The 14624-nt window shown below is 39.6% G+C and overlaps 1 protein-coding gene across 1 annotated transcript in view; it reads left to right on the forward strand.

Annotated features, from left to right (window-relative positions):
- Positions 1–673: 673 nt before the first annotated feature.
- The window catches only part of LOC103121171 (hyaluronidase PH-20-like), a 45774-nt gene continuing 31823 nt past the window's right edge, over positions 674–14624 (forward strand). The window contains exons 1-3 of the mRNA XM_007531688.2: positions 674–1624; positions 3311–3400; positions 13197–13677. Coding sequence (XP_007531750.2) covers positions 674–1624; positions 3311–3400; positions 13197–13677 — 1522 coding nt within the window. The remainder of the gene's footprint in view (positions 1625–3310; positions 3401–13196; positions 13678–14624) is intronic.

A 14624-nucleotide genomic window follows, 5' to 3' on the forward strand; every position in this document is an offset into this window, starting at 1 on the left:
GCGCTTAACCCACTGCGCTACAGCCCGACTCCCTAAAGCAAATCTTTAAGGAAAATAGGAAAGCTTAAAAATTTGACCTCACACATCTTGCCTATTTCATTTATTTTTCATCCATTATGTGATTACACTTAGAACATCTAGGTAGTGTACCTACTTCTTCATTGCCAAAATTATATTTTCCTTTCACTTCCTCTAGATTTACCATATTATTTTATTTAATTCAACACTTTCAGCACAGTTGGTGTATAAAGATAAAAGTAGCTTCCTTCATCCTTCCAGATTCACTGATGATTTGAGACGATATAACAAATGTTGGCTGCTAATTTTTGTACTAATTTTGAAAGAAAATAATTTTACCAATTGAAATATGTAGGACTTTATAGCTACAGGTATGTTAAACATCATGCACTTAAAGTTGAAGTCTTTTTGTAAAGTTTTTCATCTCTGAGAGAAATGTGGTAATAGCATAAATTTATATTCTATATTCTTTTCTTTCAATTACAGATGAGCATCTGGAAAAAGATTCATGAAACATACAGCAAGACAAATAAATGATATTTAAATGAATCAAGTATATTTATATGTATATTTAGCTGTATATACAACTTGTGATTTTTGAATTCCCCAAAGCATTTAGGAAAAGAAGTGTTATTTGTAGTCTTTACTCTTTGTCATGGGAATACGAAGGTCCAAGCATATCATCTTTATGCACTTTGCTTGTGTCTGTGATACATTTAAGACAGTGTTAGTTTTTCTTCCATTTGCAATGTATCTGACTCAGGATCTCAGAGCACCTCCCATTCTCCCAAATATACCTTACCTCTGGGTCTGGAATGCCCCAACTGAATATTGTACTAAAAACCATAATGTGACAGTAGATACGAGCTACTTCTCTTTGGTAGGAAGCCCCCAGATACATGTCAAAGGACAAAGTATTAGAATATTTTATTCTGATAGACTTGGAAATTATCCTCATATAAGTAAAAACAAGATTTGGCATGGAGGAATTCCCCAGAGTGGAGACATACAAAAGCATTTGGAAAAAGCTAAGACTGACATTTACCTTTACCTTCCGGTAGATGATGTAGGTTTGGCTGTCATTGACTGGCAAGAGTGGAGACCTCTCTGGTCAAGAAACTGGGATATTAAAAATATTTACAGACAGATGTCTATTCAGTTAGTTCAGAACCAAACTTCAGGTCTTAATGCAAGAACCATCAATAATACAGCCAAAATGAATTTTGAAACAGCAGGAAAGAATTTCATGGTAGAAACTATAAAACTGGGGAAAAGGCTTAGGCCAAAACGCTATTGGGGATTTTATCTTTTTCCTGATTGCTACAACTATCATTATACTAAACCCAATTATACTGGACATTGCTTCGACATAGAAAAAAAAAGAAATGATGAACTCAACTGGTTATGGAGTGAAAGCACAGCCCTTTACCCATCCATTTATTTGAGCTCCAAGATAAAATCTTCTCCACTAGCCACTCTTTTTGTCAGAAATCGTATTCAGGAAGCCATTCGAGTTTCTAAAGTGCGTGATGTTAATGACCCATTACCTGTTTTTATATATTCCCGTCCAATTTATACTGACTCACCTGCGCAATACCTTTCTCAGGTAAGAAAAATGAGGTGTCAATGATCTCACTTATTAGTGTAAATTAGTAATTAGGAAAAGGGAGAGAGAACACAAAGTGAAATATGGACTCTGCACCAAAGCAAAGGACTCTGGAGGGGAAGGGGAAGAAAAAAAGTCGGAGGGTTGGGACGCTGGTACATAATGAAACTACGCATGGTAAAGCATTAGCCAACTCAATAAAAAACAAAAAACAAACAAACAAACAAACAAAACCCCCAGAAAAACGAAGAATGAGTGTCATGAAGTTGTGTCCATAATAATACCTAGTGAGTTTCTTTTAATCATTACGTTTAGGAGAATGAAATACCTTTTTTTTTTCCTCTAGTGTTATTGCTGCGGCTCAGTGCCTGCACTATGGAGTCACTGTTCTTAGAGGCTATTTTTCCGTTTTGTTGCCCTTGTTGTTTATGTTGTTGGATAGGACAGAGAGAAATGGAGAGAGGAGGGCAAGACAGAGATGGGGAGAGAAAGACAGACACCTGCACACCTGCTTCCCAGCTTGTGAAGCGATTCCTCTGCAGGTGCCAGGGCCTCTGAGATCCTTACTCTGATCCTTGCACTTTGCGCCATGTGCATTTAATCCACTGTGCTACCGCCCTGCTCTTGAAATATCTTTAATAATCTTTAAGACATTTTATAGGGATACAAAGTGAGAATATATTTCATACATTTTACACAGTGCCTGGATAATGAACCCAGGGATTCACACATGGTAAAGCATATACTCTACTTGTTGAGCCATCTGCTGGGCCTTCTTTTTATTTTATTTTATTTATTTTATCTTATTTATTTATTTGTTTATTGCCTCCATGGTTGAGGCTCGGTGCTTGCACCATGAATCCACTCCACTGCTCCTGGAGGCTATTTTTTCCCCTTTTGTTGCCCTTATTGTTCTATTGTGGTGGTTATTATTATTGTTGTTATTGATGTCATTGTTGTTGGATAGGACAGAGAGAAATGGAGAGCGGAGGGGAAGACGGAGAGGGGGAGAGAAAGATAGACACCTGCAGACCTGCTTCACCGCCTGTGAAGCAACCTCCCTGCAGGTGGGGAGACCCAGGCTCCAACCTGGATTCTTGCCATGTGTGTTTAACCCGCTGGCTAGCGCCGACCCCTTTCTTCCTTCCTTCCTTCCTTCCTTCCTTCCTTCCTTCCTTCCTTCCTTCCTTCCTTCCTTCCTTCCTTCCTTTTTTCTTGCTCTTTCTTTCTTTCTTCCTTTCTTCCTTTCTTTCTTTCTTTCTTTCTTTCTCTCTTCCTTCCTTCCCTCCTTTCTTCTTTCCTTCCTTCCTCTTTCTTTCTTTCCTCCTTCCTTCCTTCCTTCCTTCCTTCCTTCCTTCCTTCCTTCCTCCCTCCTTCCCCTTCTTTCTTCTTTCTTTTTCCTTTCTCTCTTTCCTTTTTTTTTTAAAATAATCATATAGTATTTTCACAACCATGGAGAGTAATTACTCAGACAATGTATTGACTCATTTCACTGTTTCATTCATAGACGTGTCTTGGAAAAAGTATTGGACATTGCATTTTTGATACAGTAGAGAGGGAGTGTATGAAAAATAGAAATAAATTGTTGGTAGATAAATGAATTATTTTTTTGTCTCAGAATAAATATCTTTTGTTTTACTCTTCTATGTACAACAATATTATTTTATTTCTGTTAACCCATTATAGATGGATCTTGTGAGTACACTTGGTGAAAGTGTTGCTCTTGGTGCCTCTGGAAGTATATTGTGGGGAAGCCTCAATTTTAGCCAAAGTAAGGTAAGTTGATTTGGCAGGTGATGAAAGCATTTTCTTTCTATTTTTTCCCCTAAGACTTTGGGGTTATTGTGGGGTTGGATTATAGTAAATACTATTTTTGGCATTTAGTAGTAGTGCTAATAAAACAGATTGAATGAGATTATCTCTCATAAGGTCATATAAGTTTGGAAATATTGTATCCATCTCTAGTGAGAAAAATGAATCAGTGAGAATAATTAAGATTCTCCAGGATAAATGACTTCTAACAGAAAAGTAGGGCCACAATATATTTTCTTAATTTCAAGATTTATTAATTTTAATAAATTAAAAATAATTAATTTATTATTTAAAAATATCTTTGTTTATTGGATAGAGACAGAAACTGAAGGGTAGGGGGACATAGAGAGGGGGAGAGAGAGAGACACCTGCAGCACTGCTTCACTGCTTGCAAAACTTTCCCCTTGAAGATGAGGATTGGGAGCTCAAACCCAGGTCCTTGCACATTGTAACATATGCACTCAACCAGGTGCGCCACAATCTGACCCGACAATCTCAATTTCAATATTAATTCACTAGCTCTGATTTTGGTGTTTTTTTCTTTCTTTCATTTTTTCTTTCTTTCTTTTTTTGTATTTTGTGCTATGTCTTTTCTGACAAGTTACAACTAGTCTAGTCACTCCATCATTTACATTTGTTTTTATTATTTGATACCATTATAACAATATAAATTTTCTGAGGAAATGTTGATTTACAGAATTTTTGTTGTCACATGGGTACATTTTCACATTTCCCAAAGATAGTTATCATTACATTTTACCCTCAATCGAACCATAGTCTTATTCCACCAGAATGACTTAGGTCTCAAACCTCTTCTTATTTATTAAAAAAGATTAAGATTATTTTTATTTATTTATTGGGTAGAGAAAGCCAGAAATTGATAGGGAAGGGGATAATAGAGAGGGAGAGAGACCTGTAGCACTATTTTGCCACTTGCAAAGCTTTCCCCCTGAAGGTGGGGGCCGGGGCACTCAGCCAGGTGTGTCACCACCTGGCCCCCTCTTATTTCTTTTTCTATCATTTTATTGAGGAATTGCTAGTGTGCAGTACAATTGTTGACACATGGATATACTTTCTCATCTCCCTGTGATAGGTGTCTGAAAACCACGCTTATCCCCAGTGCAGGTCCTTTTTCACCATTATGCACTGGAACCCAAAAGCCCCCTCAGCTCCTTCCTTGTTCTCTTTCTCCAGAGTCTTTTACTTTTGTGCAATACACCAGCCCAAGTTTTACTTTGTGTTTTCCCTTTCTGTCCTTGTTTCTTTCTTTTTTTTTTTTTTTTTTCCTCCTCCAGGGTTATTGCTGAGCTCGGTGCCTGCACCATGAATCCACCGCTCCTGGAGGCCATTTTTTTCCCCCCCTTTTGTTGCCCTTGTAGCTTCATTGTGGTTATTATCATTGCCCTTGTTGAAGCAATTCGTTGTTGGATAGGACAGAGAGAAATGGAGAGAGGAGGGGAAGACAGAGAAGGGAGAGAAAGATAGACACCTGCAGACCTGCTTCACCGCCTGTGAAGCGACTCCCCTGCAGGTGGGGAGCCGGGGGCTCGAACTGGGATCCTTAAGCCGGTCCCAGCGCTTTGCACCACATGCGCTTAACCCACTGTGTCACCGCCTGACCCCCCCTTGTTTCTTTTATATATATTTTCCCTTTTGTTGCCCATGTTGTTTTTCATTTTTGTTGTAGTTATTAATGCTATTGATGTCATCATTGTTAGATAGGACAGAGAGAAATGGAGAGAGAAGGGGAAGACAGAGAGGGGGAGAAAAAGACAGACACCTGCAGACCTACTTCACCAGTTGTGAAGTGACCCTCCTGCAGTTGTGAAGTGACCCTCCTGCAGGTAGGGAGCCGGTCTCAAACTGGGTTTCTTAAGCCCTTCCTTGTGCTTTGCGTGCCACGTGCACTTAAGCCACTATGCTACAGCGGGATCCCCTGTCCCTATTTCTTAACAAGGACATCTTGTTCATCTATAAGTGAGATAATCAGTATTCCTCCTCATTTTGGCTTACCTCAATTCTTCTTCTTCTAGCGTTTGTCCTTCTTCCGTAGCCTGTCAACAGTGTCAGGTTGAGCCTGATGTAAAGTTTCGAGACCTCCTTTGAATCTGGAGAGGTGGCAGTCGTTGACTATGTGGGTCATAGACTGTCTGGAGCCTCAGGAGCAGTTCGGGTCGTCTCTGGCTCCCCAGCGATGGAACATAGCGGCGCACCGGCCATGGCCTGTTCGATAGCAATTGAGGAGGGCCCAATCATAACGTGCTAGGTCAAAGCCGGGTTGACGCTTGCAGGGGTCTGAGATGAGGTGTTTGTTCTTTACCTCAGCTGACTGCCAACTCTGTTTCCAAGAGTCTGGAACAGAGAAGTTCAGTGTAGGCGTAGGGGACCAGATTGGGTGACGAGACGTCAAGCGTTGGACAGGGTGGGCGAAGATATCCGCGTATATTGGCAGGTCCGGTCGAGCGCAGACGTGGGAAATGAACTTAGATGATACCGCATCCCGACGAATATCTGGCGGGGCGATGTTGCTAAGAACTGGCAGCCATGGAACCGGGGTGGAACGGATGGTTCCAGAAATTATCCTCATGGAGGAATATAATTTGGAATCGACCAAGTGGACATGGGGGCTACGGAACCATACTGGGGCACAGTATTCTGCAGTGGAATAGCATAATGCCAGAGAGGATGATCGTAGTGTGGAAGCGCTCGCACCCCATGAGGAGCTGGCCAGTCTTGCAATGATGTTATTCCTCGCGCCCACCTTTGCTGCAGTTTTTATGAGATGTTTGTGAAATGACAGAGTGCGATCGAGAGTAACGCCAAGATAGACTGGCTGGGCTTCATGCCAGATTCTCGTATCGCCAAGCTGCACATTAAGCTCACGTGAGGCTGAGGCATGGTGTAGATGGAAAACAGATGATACCGTTTTTGCAGTGCTAGGGATTAGTCGCCATTTTTTACAGTAATCAGATATCAGAGACATGTCTTTCCTGAGTGTTTCCTCGAGGATGTCAAACTTGGATGCCTGAGTTGCACAGCAGATGTCATCGGCGTAGATGAACTTCCTTGAAGAAGTTTCTGGAAGGTCATTGATGTAAATATTAAATAGCGTAGGAGCCAGAACAGAGCCCTGGGGGAGGCCACTTGAGACAAGTCTCCATCTGCTAGACTTGTCACCCAGATGCACCCGGAATCTTCTGTTTTGGAGAAGAACTGATATAGTGTTGGCCACCCATGGAGGCAGGCATCTTGAGATCTTGACTAGGAGACCACGGTGCCAGACCGTGTCATAGGCTGCTGTGAGATCAACAAAGACAGCACCCGTCTTTAAATTCTTCTGGAATCCATTTTCAATGTAAGTTGAGAGGGCCAGGGCTTGTTCGCAGGTAGATCTTCCTGGGCGGAAACCAGCTTGAGCGGGTGATAGGAATTTCTCTGTAAGATGAGAAATATGTGACAGAAGCAGCCTCTCAAGGAGTTTGTAACACACGGAAAGGAGAGAAATTGATCTATAGCTGGCGGCCAGTGTTGGGTCTTTCTTTGGTTTCAATACCGCTATTATCTTCACACGACGCCAAACTTTGGGCATAGACTCAGATTCCAAGATGTGGGACAGGAATGAAGCGAGCCACTTCTTTGCCGCGGGACCCAGGTTAAGAATGAGTTCTGGGGTGATGTTATCATAGCCAGCAGCTGTTCCTGGTTTAGCCATCTTCAAAGCATCTTCCAGTTCAGACAGTGTAAAGGGAGAGAGTTTTGGAGATGGACAAGATAACCGGAAGTGGGATGACCACTCGTGGGAAATTTCTCTTTTCCAGACTGGGTCGATCTTAGCACGTCCAACTTGAGTTAGGTGACTGGCCACTGAGTTTGGAGATACGGGAGGATGGGAGACAGGAGGGGGTTGGCTACCGGCACCCAGTCTGTGAAGAAGCTTCCAGGCCTTCCTACTTGAGTGGGTGAAGTTCAGACTTTCCGTGAGTTGTTGCCAGCGGGCTTGGTGTGCTGCATCCAGGGAGGCAATGAGATGGTCAGCCACATCTGGGTCGCCCGACTCATCATACTGCTTTAGTAGTTGCTCGCATTCAGCATCAAGACAAGGCGTATAGTTAGCACGTCTCCCATGAGGATTGGCTTGGGAAGCTGCTTTGAAGATGGCTTGGCAGAAGCGCCTGTAGGAATCTTCAGAGGGGATAGAGTTAATTGGAATTGCAGGAATAGATTTGTTGGTAAGATCACTGAACAGACACCAGTTTGCTTTCCGAAAGTTCCATCTTAGTTTCTCCGAGCACAGAATCAGTGGGAGCTGGAGACCAATGTGGATGATAGCTGGGTGGTGATGACTGTGCGGGAAGATCTTGAGAATTTGTCTCGTAGCGGGAAAGGCTTGGCCGTTGACTGTGCTTACCTCAATAACATGACTCTACAAGATCCATTCAAGATAAGTGAAGTTTAAGTTTTTACTTTGTGTCTTCCCTGTCTTTTTTTTCTTAGGTTCCAAGTATGAATGAGAACTCTGGTTATACAGTTTTCTCATTCTGGTTTTTCTCATTTGTCATGATTCCTTCAAATTCCATCTAGAATGAGGCAAAGAGGTGATGTCATGTTGACAGCTAAGTAGTACCCCTTATGTATATATCACAACTTTTTTTTAGCCTCGCATACGTCATTGAACATCTATCTGTGTTGTTTCCATGCTTTGGCTGTTTTTTTTTTGTTTTTTTTTTTTGATTTTTACTTATTTTCCCTGTTGTTGCCTTTATCTTCTTATTGTTGCTGTAGTTATTGTTGTTGTTGATGTCGTTCGTTGTTGGATAGGACAGAGAGAAATAGAGAGGAGGGGAAGACAGAGAGGGGGAGAGAAAGACACCTGCAGACCCACTTCACCGACTGTGATGTGACTCCCCTGCAGGTGGGGGGTTGGGGGGCCCTCGAACTCTCATGCTTAAGCCAGTCCTTGTGCTTTGCGTCACATGCACTTAACCGGCTGCACTACCATCCCACTCCCCATGTTGTGGCTATTTTAACTAAAGCTCCTATGTATATAGGTGTGTATCTTCTTGGATAAAACCCCAGGAGAGAAACTGATGGGTCGTAGTAGATCCATTTCTAGTATTCTGAGACATCTGAAGACTGCTTTTTCACAGGAGTTGGACCAATTTACATTTTCACCACCAGTGTAGAAGTGTTACTTCCCCCAACACCCTCAATAACACTTGTGCCTGTTTTTTTCTATTGTATACTATTATCACAGGTGTAAAGTACTATCTCACTGTGGTTTTTTTCTTACTTTCTTTCTTCTCCTTCTCCTTCTCCTTCTCCTTCTCCTTCTCCTTCTTCTTCTTCTTCTTCTTCTTTTTTCCAGAGCACTGTTTAGCTCTGTCTTATGGTGGTGCAGGAGATTGAACCTGGGACCTTCCACCCAGTACTAAGTTATTTTATTTATTATTGGATAGAGATAGCCAGAAATTGAGCGGGAAGGAGGAAGTAGAGAGGGAGAGAGACAGAGAGATACCTGCAGCACTGCTTCACCACTCGTGAAGCTTTCCCCTGCAGGTGGGGACCAGGGGCTTGAACCTGGGTCCTTGCGCATTTTAATGTGCGCACTTAAGCAGGTGTGCCACCTCCTGGCCCCTGAGTGAGCAGTTTATATTTATTTATTAATTTTGTCTCTAAGGTTATCGTTCTGGCTTGGTGCTTGCACTGCAAATCCACCTGCCCCTGGCAGCTGTTTTCTCCTTTTTCTCCCCCTATTTTATTTGATAGGACAGAGAGAAACTGAGAGGGGAGCGGGTGTTAGAGAGAAAGACTAACACCTTTAGACCTGTGTCACCGCTCGTGGAACGTCTCTGCTGTGAATAGAAAGCAGAGGCTGGAACCCAGGTCCTTGCGTATAGTACTATGTGTACTTAACCAGGTGTAACACCACAGGCCTCCTGGATGGTGATTTTGATGGTGTGAATTCTTTCAATCCATGTGGATCATATGTCCTTTAATTCTTTGTATATCTCTATTTCTTTGAATAATGACCCCTGCTTTTTTCAGTACAAGCCTTTCTCCTTCATTATTAGCTTTTTCAAGATACATGATTATTTTTGCTACTATAGTAAGAGAAATTAATGCCCAGATTTTTTCTTTAGCGAAGTATTTTTATTGAGAAAAAAACACTGATTTTTGTATATTAACTTTACAGCCCATTACCTGCTATATTGTCTAATATGCTATATTGTCTAATAGTTTCTAGAATTTACCTAGTGAAGTTTTAGAATTTTCTTTTACCTTCCGTTTGTTGGTGTGATAAATTCCATTCATTGACTTATATTGATCCAACTTGCATCCCTGGGGTAAATTTCACTTACTCATAATGTATTATCTATTTGATGTTCTGCTATACTTGGTTTGCTAGACTTTTGTTCAATAACAGCACATGTGTTCACTGGGAGTATGGGTCCATTGTTTTCTTGTTGTAGCGACTTTTAGCATCAGGGTGATGCTGACTTCATAGAAGGTGATAGGGAGTATTACTTCTCTTTTCAATAGTTTTGAAAATCCTGAAAAGTATAGGTATTATCTCCACCTTAAAGGTATTGTAGAATTCTCTGATGGATGGCTATGAGTTCCTCTCAGAGTACTGCTTTAGCTGTGTCCCAAATATTCTGATAACTTGTGTTTTCATTAGTTTCCAGAAATATGTGAATTTTATATTTAATTAATTTCCTCTTTGACCTTGTAGTAGTTAAGTAGGCTGCTATTGGATTTCTATGTTTGGGAACTTTCTGTTTGTTGTAGAATGTTTAGTTTAGTTCTTGGTGGTCTGAGAGAGTGTTTGCAATGATGTCAGTGCTTTCACCTTAGGGACTGGAAGTGCTTACTCACTCTGAAAGGAGAGTCTGCCCCCTGGTGTTGCTGCAGTCAGACTGTGAGGGCTGAGTGAAAGAGGGAGCTGAGTGGGCTCTGGCTGCACTCAGTGGTGCGCCCAGTGATATAAAATAGGAAGTAAGGATGAACCATATCATGTTGTGCGTCTTTATTTTATTTTTTGTTTATTTAGGATAAAGATAGAGAGAATTTGAGAGGGAAGGAGGAGAGGGAGAAATAGAAACTTGCAGCTCTACTTCGCCACTTGTGAAGCCTCCAACCTGAGAGTGGGGACTGGGAGCCTGAACCTGGGTTCTTGTACACTATAAGGCGTGTACTCCACCAGGTGATCCATGCCTGGCCCCTGGATTAGGTAGTATGTAAGTTAAGAGAAGTGCTTGAAGTTCATTCTAAGTGCTATGCAAAGCTTTTAGAAGGTTCAGAAATCTCTTGCTGCCACAAAAATCCCAATAAACCATAATGGTTTACACCACAGAAATTTACTATTTTAGAGTTTTCTAGATCAACATATTCAATATAGGTCTCAAACAGCTACAATCAAGGTATTGGGTGCAGGCTGTGTTGAATGCACAGGTTACCATGTGCAAGGACCCAGGTTAGAGCCCTCACTGTCCACCTGCAGGCAGGATACTTTAGGAGTAGGTCAGCAGATTTCTATCTTTCTCTCTTCTCTGGAACTTCCCAAATTTTCTCTGACCTATTAAATAAAATAGAAAGAAAATAAAAGTAAAAATAAAAGAGAAAATGGCTGCTAGGATCAGTGGATTCGTAGTGCTTGTGCTGAGTCCCAGTAATAATCATGGAGGCAATAAAATCAATAAGTAAAATAAAATAAATCAAGATAGCCACAGGAATGCACTCCTATTTAAGGGAGGGTATTGACTTACTCCTTTGGACTGTTAGCAGAATTAATCTCATGGTTGTGACATAGAGGTCTCTATTTCTCACTGTCTAATGCCGTCCAGATCTTCTTACATGCTTCAACTCATGAGCATTCCTAATACCTTTAGCATACTCCTTTATTTGAATTTCTTCTCCTTCTCTATTGTTTTTAAAAATTTTAAACCTCAGCTAGAGAAATATCTATATTTTTAAGTACTCATATGATGAGAAATTGTAACTATGTGGCAAGAATTATATTGTAAAGCATTAGTCCCCTAATAAGGTGATTTGTAAAAAAAAAAAAAAAGGAACCCATCAAGATATATCATTATACTCTCCCTATGTCAAGAATCAGATCCTTAACTATATCTATAGAATCCCGTTTGTCAAACAAGATAATACAGTCACAGTTTCCAAAGTAAAAACATATTTTTTATTGTATTTATTGTTGGATAGACACAGAGATAAATTGAGTGGGGAGAGAGACAGAGAGATACCTACAGCTCTACTTCACCACTCATGAAGCTTTGCCCCTGCAGGTGGGGACCAGGGGCTTGAGCGTGGGTCCTTGCTCACAGTAATGTGTGTGCTTAACCAGGTGTACCACCACCTGGCCCAGAACATAATTTTTTTAAAGTCAGTAATTCTGGTTACCACTGATGGCATCAACTTTAGGAAGGTCGCATAAAATAGATTCAAATGGAAGTGGCCAGGACTTCATGTTTGCTGACCTACTATCATCACATTATTTAGTTTGCTGAGGGCCAACATTAACCGTTCACACAATAGAATGGCTGTTGATGAAAGAAAGGAATTGTCGTTTATGTTTTTTAAAAATACAGTGTCTGGTGCTGAGTGGTGGCACACCTCATTGAGTGCACATATTACAATGTACAAGGACCCAGGTTTGAGCCCCTGGTCCACACCTGCAGGGAGAACTCCCAGAGGGTTAAATAGGAAATCTATCAAGGTATGGGATGGGATATGGAATTCTGGTGGTGGGAATTGTGTGGAGTTGTACCCCTCTTATCCTATAGTTTTGTCAGTGTTTCCTTTTTATAAATAAATAATAATAATAAAAAAGTGGTAAATCAGTGCTGCAGGTATCTATTTGTCTCTTTTCTTCTTAAATTTCCCCTTTCCTGTGAATTTCTATTTCTATCCAATAAATAAATTAAAATAATAGAAATATTAAAAAATCAAAAAATAATGTCCTGTTTTTAGAACACACTAGTCACAGACTGAATTATTTACATACTCATAACATAAATATTCTGTAAATTATTCACACTCTGAGCTATACATATACTTAATGTAAATTACACTCGGTTGTACATGTCTGATTATTTTGAGCTGATAATTTGATAATTTGAAAAAACTCTTTGCAGGACTGTTTAAACTTATATGACAAGCATGATACTTCTTGTAACACTTTTTAATTTCTTGGTTTATCGATGAAATCTATTAGATGGGTCATGAAGCAAGAACCTTTGTGTATCTATGAGCTATTAATCTTCAAAATAACCCTTTGAGGCAGGTGTTATAATTGTTCTTTCTTTGCAGGTGATGTAGACTATTCATAGCCTGGTAAACTAATTTTCCTAGACTGCAAGTTTAGGAAAATAAGAATTTGAAAGCTTGAGAGATTTTGAAAACCAACACAACTGTTTATTAATTCAGTTTAGACTCCTGATAGAACTCTGACTCAAAACTTTACCAAAGACATCATCTCTTCCCCTCCTATTATAGTAGTGTACCAATTGTTAAGGTAGAATGAAAATACGATAGGTTAAAATTCAACCAATCAATAATTCAATGTGATAGTCACCTACATATGTTATTGGAAATAACCTTTAATATCACTTGAAAAAGTAAACTATTTTGTATATTTACTGGGGTATGTTGTTGGTGTTCCATTAGAAATTGCTTGTTGTAATGAATTATTTTATGTATAACCTAATGTATAACTTGGTATTCAGGTCTCTTTATAATTTTATAGCAATCTTGCATGGACCTGGACAATTATATGAAGACTACACTTATACCATACATGATCAATGTTACCCTAGCAGCCAAAATGTGTAGCCAAGTGCTTTGCTACAGTCAAGGACTATGTGTAAGGAAAAACTGGGATGCAGATCATTACCTTCACTTGAGCTCAGATCGTTTTTACATTGAATATGGGCACTGTGAACGATACTCTGTAAGTGGGGAACCCAGATTTGTAGATCTGAAATACTTCTATGAAAAGTTCAGTTGTAGCTGTTTTGCTAATGTCACTTGTCATACAAGAAAAGATATCAATGATATTGATCATATTAACGTATGTGTTGGTGACAATGTTTGTATAAGTTCCACTCAAATAAATAGAGCTAAAAAGATTTCTAGACGGAAAGGGAGACTTTATAAGAATCTCAAGAATGTTTTGTCTTCCATGCCACCTGGCTTAATATCTCCATGTGTTCCTGGAAAAGACGTCAGTGAGTGTCTCAAAGTCAGGTGTTCAGTGGAAGCCATTTTCAGTGATGCCCCAAAAGACTGTCAGAGTGTTAACTGGAAAAATGCTTCCACTCATTTATATCTTCAGAACAATATATATGAAGCAAACTATTCTAGTAAAGATACAGTGTTAATTATGCTTCCCATCCTTTATATTTTGATATCTTTTACACTGTTATATTGAATAAGATAAATAGCTTGTATTGTTCAATCTTGTGATATTTCCTTTACACTGTAGGGTTTATATTTGGAATTTGAATCAAAACATATGGCAAACAAAGATGTTTGCCTTTTAAAACAGACTATCTTCTTGGGAACAAATTTAACTTGCATTATTTTTTACTGAAAACTAACAAATATACAGAGGACATTTATTGACACCTTTAATTATAATAATTATAGCAATGATGATGTTACTACTAAAACTATTGATCTTATAGTCTTGATGGAATCAGTATTTGCTTTCAATCTTGACTATTAACATAGTGTTCTAATTTTTATTTAAAATATATATTTTTCATCTCCAGAGCATCACTGCTCCAGGGTGGTTTTTGTACATGAAGACAGAGACAGAAATAGAGTTTAAGAGATACCAGAGTAAAAAAATTTCCTCCAGTGAGACAGGAGCCACATTGAAAACTAGTCCCAGATATGCAAAGCAGGTATACCGTACAAGTGAGCTATATTGTCAGTCCATCATTAGGTTTTTGAAGTTATTTTAAATTTTATATATTGATTGGACAAATTCTCAGAAAATAGCTTATGTAATGTGAATATGTACTTAGAATTTAGAGGCAACTATTATCTCCTTGTTCTTGTCAAAAGTGAATTATAGAACTTTAATAACTGAGTTCAGTTTCTTCTGAGAAAACAAGAACTGGCTATTACCAATTTATTGAAAACAAATGTCCTCATATTTTCTTTCTAA

Source organism: Erinaceus europaeus, chromosome 8 (assembly GCF_950295315.1).
Source record: "Erinaceus europaeus chromosome 8, mEriEur2.1, whole genome shotgun sequence".
Taxonomy (NCBI): domain Eukaryota; kingdom Metazoa; phylum Chordata; class Mammalia; order Eulipotyphla; family Erinaceidae; genus Erinaceus; species Erinaceus europaeus.